This window comes from Poecilia mexicana, unplaced genomic scaffold (genome assembly GCF_051168715.1).
Source record: "Poecilia mexicana isolate PSO_F unplaced genomic scaffold, ASM5116871v1 scaffold_7, whole genome shotgun sequence".
In the NCBI taxonomy this organism is placed as follows: domain Eukaryota; kingdom Metazoa; phylum Chordata; class Actinopteri; order Cyprinodontiformes; family Poeciliidae; genus Poecilia; species Poecilia mexicana.
In genome coordinates this window covers 19,959,242-19,973,794 of record NW_028263376.1, presented here as the reverse complement: position 1 = coordinate 19,973,794, position 14,553 = coordinate 19,959,242, and the positions used below count along the sequence as shown (strand labels likewise).

The window sequence follows — 14,553 nt, the reverse complement described above, 5'->3', positions numbered from 1 at the left end:
GAGACCTGAAAAAACATACTTTCTGCTCTACCATCACAAATGAAAATGTGTGGCATTTGCCAAAACACTGTGGTGACTTTCAATAGAAATAAATTCTTTGTTGAAGTGAGACTAAAACCAAGCTTGATTGTGACAATCCATCCACATTGGTTTTGACGCGAATCCAAGATTACAACGTCCAGAAGCATCTCATGCTCACTGTTAACTGTGGCGAAGAATCTGTGATGCTACGGGTGGAGGAACTTATCAACGCCCAGTAAACCTCATTAGACTATATGGCATTATGAAGTCTGACAAATCAGGTCATTAAAAGTAATGTTGTGGCCAAAAGACTGAAAATAGTTTGTCAAACATGTCAGGAGGCTACTAATCTAAAACATAAAGCCAAATCAATTCAGAACTGGTCAAAATAACCAAGCAGAGGAGAGATTATATGTTTCAATATAAATGATTTACAGTCTGTTTTACACACATTTTAACTGTACAGTTTTACAGTTAAAATGTGTGAATACTGAACACTTAAAACAGTTGCAACTCCCTATTTTTGCAGTTCACACATCAAATATACTTTAATATTCATTAACAAGCACAGGGGAAACCATCTTAGAATTACAGAAGCTGACATCTACAGTCTTTTTAATTTCTGTTATTGGGGATACAGCCAATCAGTGCCAAAGTAAAAAAAAAAAAAAATGAATTGTGGATTAATTGCCTTGCAAACGCCAGCCATGATGGTGTCAAGTAGCATTGCACCTATAGTTACTTCAGCATCCCAAGATGAATGTTCCTATGTTCTATGACAAAATCCACAAATAGGCAAGTTTTCTGCAATAAATTGAAGTTAAATTACGCAGAAAAAACTGTATTATCCAAACAAGGCTGTCCAAAGTATTAACAAGATTGGTGTAAAAATTGCTAATTTTGTAAAAACACTTCAAGACTTTGTGTTCTTGCCATTGACATGTTCCGTTTCTGTATTAGTTTTGTCCTCTTTTTTTCATGATTGTATATCTTTCTTTGTTTTACTTGTACTTGAAAAGGTTAAAAATGACTAAAAAAATAAACACATATTAGCATGAATAAATATACTAAAAGGTCATATTTTTTCTAAAATGTTCAAAATCAGATTTTATTACTTTACTGAAAGACAAATTTGCACATGACTACCTGCTGTGCAAAACAACATGTAAAATGTTAACTAATCATCTTAGTTAAACTAAAGTACTGAGCAGACAACAAGTTGTCAGGACTTTGCTGATTTGCTACACCGTTTTATTCAGAGCCATTCATTTTGCATTGAGACAGTATTATTCCAGATGTAAAACTCCAGGAGTCCATACAAATCATCACTCAGCTGGGAAATGTCTAAACTATGAACCCCCAACACAAGATGACTGATTTTGGTGAGAACAAAAAAAATACATTATGTTGCTCCAAAATGCTATTTTAAGTTTTATACTATTAAACGATTTCTATTTTTAAATGTTGAATGATTACATTAAAATGCATTCCTTACAATTCTAAAAAAGTATAAATTTCCCCGTTTTGCTCCCAACCTCCCTAACGAGAACTTCAGAGGAGCAACAAGCTGAGGCGAAAAGCTGATTCACCTGCTACTGATGTAACCTGGACACCCGCCACCATTTTTCTGACTTTTATTGTTCAGCTTTTAAAGCCTAACTCTGACAGCCAAGGTTTTATTTTATATTTAATCCCCTAAAGTTTTGACCAAATTCATGCCAAGACATCCCCTTTTCACCTCCCCTTGGAATTTTATTACAGGCAGCATTCTACAAGTATCAACAGCGTTTTTCTAAACACGGGACATTAAAAACCGCTACCATTAAGCAGAGAACAAAGTCAGTGGCAAAATATGCAGCTAGTCATACAAAACATATTTCTGGCTAGGACACTAAAGAGACGGAGCTATTAAAGTAAACAAAATGATTTCACAAGCATGTATGCAGTCAGAAAGGAATCTGGAATGAAATTAGTCTTTGCTTTGTTTTTAATGATGACATTACGGACGAACTATAAATCACCGATAAAATGGAAATATAGGCAGTTGGATGAGATTGAGTGGTTGAAACGGGAAGAAATGGCACATTAAAGAAAAAAATGAGACGGAGAGATGGGAAGATAGGAGACTGTTATGACAACATAAGTGGAGTTATGATTGGTGTTGAGAGGCCTGTATGGGAGCCCAAACAAGGTGGACTGAGAACATAAAATAACTCCATTTAACACAAGGTAGTCCACAGAAAACAGGTCATTCCTGCTGTTAATCCCCTCTTAGAGGATATTTCTCTGAGGGTTTAAATTAATTTGTTGGTTAAGTCATTGCAAGTGTTCCCATTTTACAGCATCATGTTGAGGTTACTTCACTTTTCTTTTTCAATCACCATTGTCAATTTTGCCTGCTTAAAATGAGTAAAATTCAAATGTTATAAATAGGTGGCGTACAAAGGCAGCATTCAGCCCTTTCTGCTCCACCAAACAAGATTTCCAGATTTTATTGGAAGAGTTATTTTCTAACATTTCAAGCTTGGTTTAGTTTATGTTGTCCTGCTGGAAAGCAAAGTAGCACATTTTTGGGGTCCTGACCACACAGAAAATCCTTTAATAAATAATCTGTACTTTGCTGAGCATTCCCAAACCCTGGTCCATCTTTCTGTTGCCATCGGAGAAAGAAAACTTACAAACATTATGATTCTGTCATCGCCGTGCTCTCATATGTGGAATTTCTTTACGCAGCCGACGAGTGACGGGTTGTGCAGCGCCCCAGGTTTCTGCACATGTGCTACCAACATACAGTGTTGTGTTCATCCGCCTTGAACTTTGCCATAAACCACAGAGTATATCATTAGGACTTTATGTGCTAGACTAACACGGAGCAGTGTATAACTGTTAATGGAAGAAACATGATACACGCTATTAATGCTTTTTCACAAATAAAAACCTTCAGAAGTCACCAAGTTAGAAAGTAGAGTCCAGCTGAGTGTTATTTAATATCAGTATAAATACATCTGTTCTGTATTTATGGTGAGATTAAGGCTCCATAGCCCATAACTTTGCCTGGGAGATTTGTTAGAGAGCATTAAGGGAAGAACAGCATTATGATGACCAAAGAACACACCAGACAAGTCAGGAATTATTATGTGGAAAAGTTATGGAAACCTAGCCATGCTGTCAAGTTCAAACCTTTAATGTTACTCAGGGGGGAAATGTGATTTAAGGCAGTAGCAAAATATTTATATATATATATATATATATATACATATATATATATATATATACAGAGACAACAGAGAGCCAGAGCTACAGTCGAATGGGTTAGATCGAAACATCTTCTTGTGTTAAAAGTCAACCATGAATCTCTGACAAGACTTCAGAAATGATGTACATAGTCACTCTTTGTACAGTCTTACTGATCTTGAGCTATTTTGCAAAGAAGAATAAGCAAAAAGTTGTCTCTAAATCCTAAAAATACATGTCCCAAAATACTTTGGAAACCAAAGGTATTGGCTAAGTACAAAGTACAAACACATGCCGTATGTTTGAGATTTCCATGTATGACAAGGACTTAAAAGCTATTATTTTCCTTCCACATCAAAAAACAAAACAAAACAAAAAAAACTGTGTGCATCTTCTTTATATTGTTGCATGGCTCACCTCGGCAGAACAGTCAAAACTTGTTGTGAAAGGTGATTCTGCTGTCAGCCAAAAAGGGTTCTTTTATAAGTTGTACCAAGATTTGATGCAACACTTTGATATGTTCTGATTTGATGAATGTTGCTTTTAAATGTTGTTTCTCGCGTCCTTAAGAAGCTCAACTAGCCTACACTTCAATGGAAACTGAAATATTTTACAACAGACTCAATAAAACAAACTTTTACAACCCAAGGCGCAAGGCCATGAAACGTACCCAGTCGAATACATGAAAGAATAATGCTGGTTTAAAACAAACAGTATTGTGAAATATGGTTTTTATAAAGGCAGTAATAAAAATGGTTGGATATAATGATCTGAGGGCTTTGAGCACATTAAAAGAGGCTACAAAAACAAACTTGTTTTAGGCTGAAAGTCCTGCCGCTGGCAGCGCAAATATCCCCGGCAGCTTGGCAGGGCCTCCGACTGCCGTTTTCAGCCGCTATCTTAATTTTCTCCTCAAACATGTGTAGGAAATTTACTGCTTCATTTCATCTTGTCACAAAGGAGCACTCTGCACCTGGCTTCCACTTTCCTCCGGTTGTAGCTTTCTCGGTTGGTCCTCCTCCCTCGTTGGGGAAATTGCGAAGCTAATGAGTTATTTCAGCTGAGACAGAACCTCTTATCAAGCCTGTCACTGGACCTTAAAAGCGTATATAAAGCTGTGCAGGGCAATGCATCGCAGTGCTCTCAACACGCCTCGCAGGCTTGCACAGAGGGTTGCAGTGGTTTAAATCTCACACATCAGGCACCGTGGGACTTACCTTCACAGTGTTTGCCATCACCTTTGTAGCCAGACTTGCAAATGCATTTGTAAGACTTTGGGGTGTTCTGACAGATGGCATCGATGCTGCAGTTGTCTAGAGCCTCTGCACATTCGTCCACATCTAGGAAAGAGCAGGGAGAAAGGGCAGTAAGGAAGCTGCTACAGATAACCACCGATGCGTGCTGGGTCCAGTAGACTTTTTTTTTTCTTAAGCGCTTGAAGATAAAGCACATCCTGGAAGATGGAGAATCAACAAAAACAACATTCAATAGACATAAATCTGCTGCGTGCGCTTTATCTCTGAATTGATTTCCCCAATTTTTAGTCAAACAAAATCCTACTTCTGAAATTTAGATCTTCTTCAGGTTCTTGCCGCTTTGCTGTTGTCTTGGACCGTCTAAAAAAAAAAAAAAAGTAAAAATGAATGTATAAACCCGCCAGCTACTTAGTTCTGAAGCTGAAACAGTATTAATTGGAATTGGAGTGAAGATTAGGCTCCTGTCCAAAAACGATCTACCTCTCTCAAGAGGCACCATGTCAGTGAATGTTTCCAGCATGTCATCATGGTGTCATAAGCTAGATTAACCCTGTCTAATCAGTGTGACGGCAGCTCAAATAAGCAGAGGGGGACGATTTTGCACAGTAATGTAATTTCTTGTCTCAAATTGAAACTTCTTGATCAATTCGATGACTTTTGGCTCCGGAGTAAAAGCCACCATATGCAGAACTGAAAACCTCCTCAGTGAGGATATAATGGAAGCTGAATACTTATGTACAAATGAAAACTGAGAAAAAAGCCAACTCTTTACATCCTCATATTATAGCTATGGGCTGTTACAGATTCCCATGGTTTTGTAACCTTGAATAAAAAATAAAAAAAACTACAGCATCATTGTTTACTCAAAATATTAAAACAAATTTATATCGAATTGCTTTTATGGTAAAGAAACTCAGAAATTATTGCAACTTTTTTTGTTTTCATTAAAAAGACTGAAGTTGGACTGATATTTATAGAGTAAGACAAATATAACAAACTGATATTAGCTGGTTAGTCTGTTCTGGCAGTGAGCTTGAATTCATCTGCCTCACAAATATCACCTTTTCAGCTGCAGCATTAAAACTGAAGCTCGCTCTTTATTTCTCAGTCAGAGTCAACAATGTTTCATGTCAGTTTGAAAACACTCTTATAACACAAAAAGATTTGGACACTCCAACTCCGACAACTCTATAACTAAAACATCTAGGACCAATTGTAATCAAAGTTTAATGGAAAACTGCATATTTTATGCATTTTCAGATGCATGAAGTGTTTATGCATCTGAAAAGATTTATGTAGCATCTCTGAAAGTAAATCAATTGTTTCTACTCACTTAATTTTTTTCAGGAATTTCATGGAGCCAACACTAACCTACTTATCAGCTCATGCATTCCTGTTGACTAATGGATAGAAATTAAAAATCTTTTTTTAAAACTATAATTGGCCAGCAGTCTGAGATACATTTCCTTCACTACAATCTTTCATCAAAGATGAATGTTCAGTCCACAACTACCAGGGAAGAAAGCATGAGTAGATTATTTTAGCCAAAATCCCAAAGTTGCTCTGGAGAAAAAGAAAATGTTATCAAAACCCTGGACTAATTTGAAATGACAAAAAAAGTGAATATAAACAGACAAGAATGGAAATAGGTTTAACCAGAAGCAAGATCAGGTTTGCCTCCACAGAGCTCCTAATCCCCCAGAATCCCAGTTAACTAGCCCAGGTGTTTGGGATTACCCCCCCTGCACACAGGGGAAGAATGGCCTAATAAGGTTTACATAGCTCTCAAAATTCGCTCTTATCACAAACCCTTTGCAGGAGTTTCCTGAGCCCAATGGGAAATGACCTACAGCCTAAACCTGTGGGCTTAGCGTATCAGCTACATGGGCCTATTTCTGCACATAAAGTCTGCAGGCGGCGAGGGGAAATGACAAAAACGCAGCAGAATGTCAAGACTTTTTGGAGCTCATGTCAGTGTGTTGATATATCATCACTGACCGCCAATGTCACAGATTTATATATTCAATTTAATATTCAACTCTGACCAACAGCACATCTAACTCCAAGAAAATGTTGTACGCATCAGCCAGTAAATGCAATATGGTTTATCAAATGTATTTTAAATTCTTTACCATGACTTTTTGACCACATTCGTTTAAACGACAGCGCACCAAACAAGACTGCTTTGGAGAGCTACCAGAGGTGACTAAACACGGCGTTTTTATGAGTACAGGATGTTCCTGCTAAAGGGTGTAACTGTACATGTATTCATAGCCAAGGTTTTCACTATGGACCTTTCGGTTCGGCATGAATGTGCACCAAAATGATGCTGGGCTTTTTTTAAACCTACACACGCTTCAAATTTGTAAGCTCTGTGTTCAGTCTCACAACTGCAAAGGGAAGAGGCGCCACCACATAGGAGCAAAAAAAAAAAAAAAAAAAATCACAGACAGTCCAGAGTCTGAGGAGCCCACAAAATTGTGATCTCATCCAATCGAGCGTTTGCAGTTAGTAACAAGTCTTTTACATTGATGTGGACAAATTTTGAACAACTCTAGTTTGAATGATTGTTTTCATTCAGCCACAGTGGAGGGATCTCGAGGATGAACATCCTCTTTAGGGTCGTGCCACAACTCCTCAATTGGGTTCAAGTCTTTACTAGGCCTTTCGAAAGCCTTTCGTTTCTTGAACTAGCGGTGGCTTTGCTTAAATATTTGGTATAAATGATTTGTTCTATATTAAATGGCAACAGCAACGTGGTATAAAGCAGTGGTCCCTAAACCTGGATCTCCGGGGCCCGATATGCTCTGCTAGAGGCTTTGGCTTCATTTTCCAAAGTAATCCGGAGAGAGGTATCAACTTCTTTTTCGTCTTGTTTTTCACTTGTTAACCTTAGAACATTTCATGTAACAATCACAAGAGAAAAATCCCTGTTTTTCGAACTGTGGAAATCACATTTTATAAAAAAAAATAAAATAAAAATAAAGCCAGGTACAAAAAAATAAAAAAATACTTTTCAGCTCCATGTGCAAATTAAGAGACTTCATGGCTTTAGCATAAATGGGCCTTTCTCTAGTTCCATCAGAAGCTTTATAGATCTGCCTTTTACAGCATTAATCTAGGGAAAGTTTTGTTTTATGGCCATGTTAAAAGTTTTCATTGCAATACAGTGAGGGAGCCACAGGGAGGAATTAGGGAGAAAACCATGTGCAGTTTCCTAATAAGATCTTAGACTGAACCGAGATGCAGCAGTTGGTGTTACTCAATAACCCTAAATTAAACTAAACTACAACAGGTACAGAAATAAATCTAATATTTTATAAATAAATAGAGTATTACCATATCTAAAAGCTTTTTTCCCCCCCAAACAAATTTGGTTCAGTTATGTAGAGTACATCTTTCACCATTTCTCAGAACACATGGTGTCTGCATGGTTAATGCCATATCTCTATGGTATTATCTCTTTTATCATTCTAACCTTGGAAAAGGGTGCATACAGAAGTTAACCATTTGTTTTCTTTTGTCTCTACAATGAAATCCAACCTGACACCGTACAGCGGTGGATCTAAAGTGTTTTCCAATAATGATTTGTGAGTTTATGGTGTATTTTAGTATGTAGCACCGTTTCTGAGTAGGTGGCACATATTTTGCAATTTTCCACAGCTTGTTCCAGGACCTTTGTCAACCTCACATTGATTATTATGGAAGAGGGATATTAGCCCTTTAGCTTGGCTCTTCTGTCCCGTCTCATGTCTTCTAGGCTATGAGCAGGGGCACACGGGGTGAGGAAGTATTTTTCTTTTTTTAATAGAAGAGGTATTAATCACAGCAACATATCTGTCTTACTGTCAGGGTTCTTGGTGCCAAATCTCTGTGGTGAGATTCATTGTTGCGGAAACTGAAAGAATTTGTCTTTTCATCGTGTTATTAATGTTCCCCTCTGGAGAACTTGTTCACTTTATCTTTCTGGTCTGCAAGGACCACTCACATGTTCAAATGCATTCAAAATCTGAATTTGGCATAAAAATTTTGCAGAAGATGGATGAAGGACTCACCTGGAGAGCAGTCTCATTTTTCAGAATGAATACTGCAATGATCGCATGAATATCACAAACTGACAAACACGGACTGTTGTGTATTCAGAACATCCCTCTCCTTCTCTGTTTAAAATTCTAATCGTGTTTGATGCTTTTATTGCCTGTTGGCTGCAAAATAACAGCTCTGCGCTTTAGCTCATAAGAGTTTGGGATGTTATATAACTTCTGTGTTGATGCTTGGCATCACAGAAATTGGAGATAGCAGACAGCAGTCTGTAGCCCATGTAGGGCATTAAATAATACAGCTTCTGTGTTTGCCAACACCACCTGAGCTAGTAAAATCACGCAGCTAACCTTTAATTTATGATTCCTCAGTTCCTTAGAGTTGAAGTGTCTATTTCCAGGACTCAAGAAATAAAACATGGAGTCAACACTAAAACTTATTCGTTCATAACACAAACAACGCAGGTGGATGGAAGACAGGCACACTAACTAGGAAGATAGTTCAAATTACCCAAACACGCATTTTTGTTTCAGAGTGTGGAAGAAAACAGAACTGAAAACACACTTCCACTGAGAAGGAAGGAAAACTCAGCATAGAGAAATGAACTTTAGACAGTTTAGTTACGCGGTTACATTGCTAACCACTATTTCACAGTGCAACCATGCTGTAAATCCCTGTTTCTAAAACTGCAGGAGCTTAAAACTAAATATACGGTGCTGTAAAAAGATATTTGCCAGCTCGCAGGTTTTTTTTCTGCTTTTGCCTTTTTTTTCCTTACACTTGCATGTTTTAGATCATCAAATTACTTTTAATATCATATTACATCAACTTTGTTCATGAAGCACTTCGCAAAGTAAATGCTGCACATAATTGCATACATTAAAAAGAAAAACATATATGACAAATATAGTATGACTGACAAAAATGAAGTGCAATAAAACAAAACAAAATATGAAAGAACAAATAAGGCCAAACTGTTACTGATGTTGGAAACTGAACAATAAAAATAGATCTTTAGACAAGTTTTAAAAGCAGGCTCAGAAGGAACCTCTCCAACATGCAGAGACAAGTTACTACACATTCGAGGGGCAACAACAGAGCAGGCGCAGACCCCTCTGAAATTTTCACCTGGACTTCAATACCTGCAGAAGCTGCTGGTTGGCTGACCTGAGGGGTAGAGAAGAAGCTCAGAGGTGCAGCAGGACAAAATCATTAAAACATTTAAGTAAGAAGAAAGTTCATTTTTTCTCTGAATATCAGATCAAATAACCAGAGAATATAAACAATGCAGGTTTCAACTGATAAGAAAATATTTATTCAAAACAACCTGGTCCAATGCAAAAAATATTTTTTTTCCCCTAGACCTAAAGTGGTTGGGCCACAACAAAGTACACAAGCATGATTGACAGCGCTAAAACTCTCCTCCTAGTTCTGATTGGTCGTTTCTAGTTAGCACTGGGACAAGGCAGAGAAGCTTGATTTGTTTTTTCACTGATTATCTGTCTCATACCATCCTGACATGACACATTAACAGTTTTAACAAATATGTAAAAAAAAAAAAAACATCTTTTATAAAGATTTAATGTAAGAACATGTCATACCCGAGTCCTCTTTCTGTCTTTCCTGATTTTTATTCTGGAAATGTATGGGATATAGTAATATTTTTAATTGTATAATATCTACTATACATTGTTTGGTATTTAAGAAAAGTTACAATTTACACATAATTTCCAATAAATTGCCATTCTGTTCAACACAAGTCTAGTAAAACAGTAAGAACCAGAAACCAATAGCTAATGAAAAATCCATGAATCATCCTCATATGAAGAAAATGGTACTGGAAATGAAAAAAGATTCTCCTTTCACTTTTTCAAGAGTGCCAACATTACAAACATGTCAGAGATTAACACAGACAAACTAGTCAATGCATTACTTCAGGCTGTACTATTGCAATTTTTACTATCAAGAGGCCCCAAAAATTCAGCTGAAAGCCTTCATCCAATTCAAATTCCTCCAGCAAGAGGTCTGACGAGAATTGAACGAAGATATCATGTTTCCTCTTCTAGCTCAATTTCATTTGCCCTCTGTTAAATGCAGCATGCCATTTAAAAATCTACTTATTGTGTAAAAGTCTCATAATAATCAGATTTTCTAAAAGTAGAAGAAAGTTTGTTTAGTCTCCTTTGGAGAACCAGGTCCCAGGTTCAGCCTGTGAGGCAGAATCCCTATCTACCTTTAAGACTGCACCTAAAACTTTCTTTTCTTTTCTTTTTTTTTTTTTGACAAAACTTATAGTTGGAGTGACTTAGGTTATCTCGAGCTATGGGCTGGAGGGCATACTACCATTTTTCTCACTTGGCTATCTTGTCCAACATAGAATTTATGCATTAACTGCAGTTATTGCTGCAAGTGACTATGTTTCTCTCAACATAAGCTACACCTTGTCCAGGGTTTCTGAGGTTATCTGTCTCCTATATATGAGGCGAGCCATCAACTGAGTCATTTTATTTAACTCTGTCTCATTTTTGCTAGACAAAAGGATCCACTATAGCGAATGTGTCTTATTTCACATCTCTTAGATTAGCACAACTAAAGAGATATTCTCTCTTCATCTGTGTTTCTCTTAACATAGAAAGTTGGCTGCAAAGTTAACAACTAAATATATTTCCTTAGAAAGATGTGATTTATAAACTGAAATCCAGTTGAATTTCCAGTCTATCACTGTAAATAGACTAGAAACGCTGGAAACTAACAAGGACAAATAGAAATTTTGAGATCTTTTCAAGATTTGTAAAAACAACATAGATGGACAGAGGACTTCTAATACCTTCAGCAACTAAGATTTTTGATAAATCTTCAACTTGAAGCTCCACATCTGAAGTACTCCATCTATCTCTTTAGTGCCACTGATGCCAAACGTAATGTTACGTCTTCTGCCTCGTGTTTATCTTTAAATGAAGTACACACGTTGGGTGGTTTGCTAGGCTTTTGCATCAACATCTGCAGCATCCACATGGAGCAATAAGGCTGTTTTCCTAGGTTTACTCATTTGCTTTTCTTCACCAGTCGTTTAGCAACTACCAGAGCTGAACATTTTACTAAGTTATTTGACACTCTATAAGGAGAAGGACCGACTTTAACAATTGATTTTTCAACTATGGGGCTATTTTGTTGCACCTTAATTAGACGTAAGAATAAAGAACTGGCTGGGTCAAGGCAATTGAAATTGTTCAAAGTTCCCAGATTAGTGATAAAACACCTTTGTTAAATGTTAAAACTCCTCTCACACTCTCCCGCTGTCTTTGATTTCAGCCAAGGAAAATCAAATAAATACAACTGAAGAAATGCTGGCCCCATAAACTTGAATAATCCACGTCTGTCAGAGCACTGTTTAAAAATCAAGCCATGAAGGCGACTGGGAGCCTTCCAGCAGACACATGGACAACAAAAGCTACATGTGTTGGTATTGCTGGAAAGCCAAAGAGGCTTTGCCATGGAAATAAACATGTCAGAACCAATACAGCTTTTGCTCCAGTCCAGGAGACGATCCTCTGAGTACAATGTGTTCAGTAATGCTGTTTGGTAATTGACTCATGCGCCGAGATGAAAAGATTGTGTTTTTCATTGAGAGTTTAATTCTTTTGTGTTGAGGAATCACAGTTGTTGGAAACAAGCTGAAGCGGCTGAGAATGAAGTCGGCGCTTTGAGACAAGGATGGATAAACAACGTCAAAACAACTAAAGTAGAAAGACATGTTGGGCAACGGCTCAGATGTTTAAACAGTTTCCTCCAGGGATAGTGTCATTTTGAATATTGCTGCTCTTGAAGTGCTCCTCTGGTTCAGGCACTTAAGCATATTAAAGCCACAAATGGTGCGAGTCTTTGTTTAAACCCACTGACATCCTTGGAATATTGAATTTAATGATTTTGTTGGATGAGAGGAAGTCGTAGAATAATGAAAAACATTTTGCCTGGAAGTGATTCACACATGATGTACTTCTTGCTCAATAAAACTTTAAAATTTGCTGTTAGACTTGCACTAAATCCCTGGACGTACATCTTTTTCCTCAGCAAAGCAGACTGATGACAGTAGGGCAGGGCGTTTTTACACAGTCATGACAAATTAGGACATTTGGTTGGGTTTTATATATATATATATATATATATATATATATATATATATATATATATATATATATATATATATATATATTTGGATATGGATATTTAATGTGCTTTTTAACAATGCTGATTAATAACATTCATTCAAGTAATATTAAATAATAAAATCTAAAGGAAAAGTAATTCAGGTCACCTCTACATCTGTTCCTGCTTTCGATGGATGACATCAGGTGCGTAGGATGAGAAGTTTGTTTCACATTCAGTGGTGCGTTCACACCAAGGCGCGTCTGGTTAACATTCAAAGTCCATTTGGGGTTCATCGTGGTGCGTTTTGTGCGTCCAATGCGGCGCGATTTTAAGCGCTGGGAACGATTTGAGCGTTTGACGCGTCCGACAAATCGGCCGGCATCGGAAAAACAATGGCTAGAGCAATGTACACGCGTCTGGCACGCCCTCAACGCACCTCCACGTAGACTTTGAATGTAAAGCAGACATGCCTGAAGCACAAAATGCTAGGTGTAGAACAAAATGCCAAGCGTCTGCATTCTGACGCATCGAACTCGAAGCATCAGCTGCGTTTTTGACGTGCATAACTCTTTTGGTGTCAACGCAACCCAAGACTTTAGTTTGTCTGCTCTTAACATTTTACGTCAGAGTGAGAAGCATGGTGACATCCCAAGAGTTGTTTGAAAGAAAACTTTAGCAGCTTTAGCTAGATAAGCAATTTAAAATCCTTTTATGCAGCCGTTCCACAGAGTAGAAAGCAATACACAAGTGAGGACGTTACAAACAACCACCAACATGCCCAGCTCTGATCGCCCAAGCAAGTTCACACAAAACTGTTGATGTGAAAGTGAACTCCTGTGCAATCATAAATCGATGGAGAACGTTTAATATTCCTCAGAGGCGAGTAAGAAGGAAATCTTTGCTCTCAAACAACAAGTTTGCCAGAAAGAATGAAGACAAAGACCAGAACGTCTAGAGTTTTGGACAGAGGAGTCTAAGATGTGATGTATGTTTCGCATAAACCAAGTACAACATATCTTTCATGTGAGGTTAATTTGTTTTTCTATAGTCACGTTACTTTCTTTTCCAGAGACAAATAAACAAGGAAGACAACGATGTGAATGTTTCTTTTGAACGAAGTAAATACTCAGTAGGGCGTCATTATTTTGCTCCCAACTGTGGCTGAATCAAACAAATTACATTTAACAAAAGCTGTTAAGAGCATTTCAGTGTAAACCTATTCTTTTTCTTTCAAAACCAGGCCTCACATTAGAGTCAGAGGTGCCTAAGAGGGCTGCTGGCTGTGGAGGTGAGACCTTGTCAGAGGTGTGTTTCCTCCCTGATTTATGGGAAGGCCCCAGGATAAGCAGCGCATTTAACTGGGCCGGCTGAAGAGTGTGTGACCAGGAACGAGACTGGAGAAGCTGGAGCACAAGTGTGAGTGTGTGGGAGAATTGCAGGCCCAAAGGTGTGCAGTTCATATGCAGGGTAATGTTTACTTGGAGTTTTGAGACCCTCACTGTTTGCTTTGCCCCAAACCTGCTCCCCTTTCGACCCATCAACCGTGCTGCGGAGACAGAAATAGACTGATTGGAGACCCGAATATCGTAGCTGAGCGTACGCTGCCTGCAAGCAGTTTCTAAATATTAGTCTATAGCACCAAAATGACTGATGCTCTTTACGGGAGCAATAAAAATTGTTAGAATAACAGATATATGTGGAGGAAAAGCAAAATAAAACTCCCTTTTTTTCCCCCACAGGGTCCATTTCAGATTCCTTTTCATCAGCTCTTTGTGGTAGAAGAGGAAGGCTACTGAGTTCAATACCTTAAAAGAGTGCTCCTGTGATCACAGTGTTTGTCAAACTGAGTATA

At 37.8% G+C, this 14,553-nt stretch overlaps 1 protein-coding gene across 3 annotated transcripts in view; it reads right to left on the bottom strand.

Moving 5' to 3' along the window:
- scube3 (signal peptide, CUB domain, EGF-like 3) overlaps positions 1-14,553 on the bottom strand; it is a 105,265-nt gene that overhangs the window by 74,046 nt on the left and 16,666 nt on the right. For all 3 annotated transcript variants that reach the window (XM_088007211.1, XM_014981703.2, XM_014981705.2), the window contains exon 2: positions 4,473-4,595. In XM_088007211.1, the coding sequence (XP_087863337.1) occupies positions 4,473-4,595 (123 nt within the window). The remainder of the gene's footprint in view (positions 1-4,472; positions 4,596-14,553) is intronic.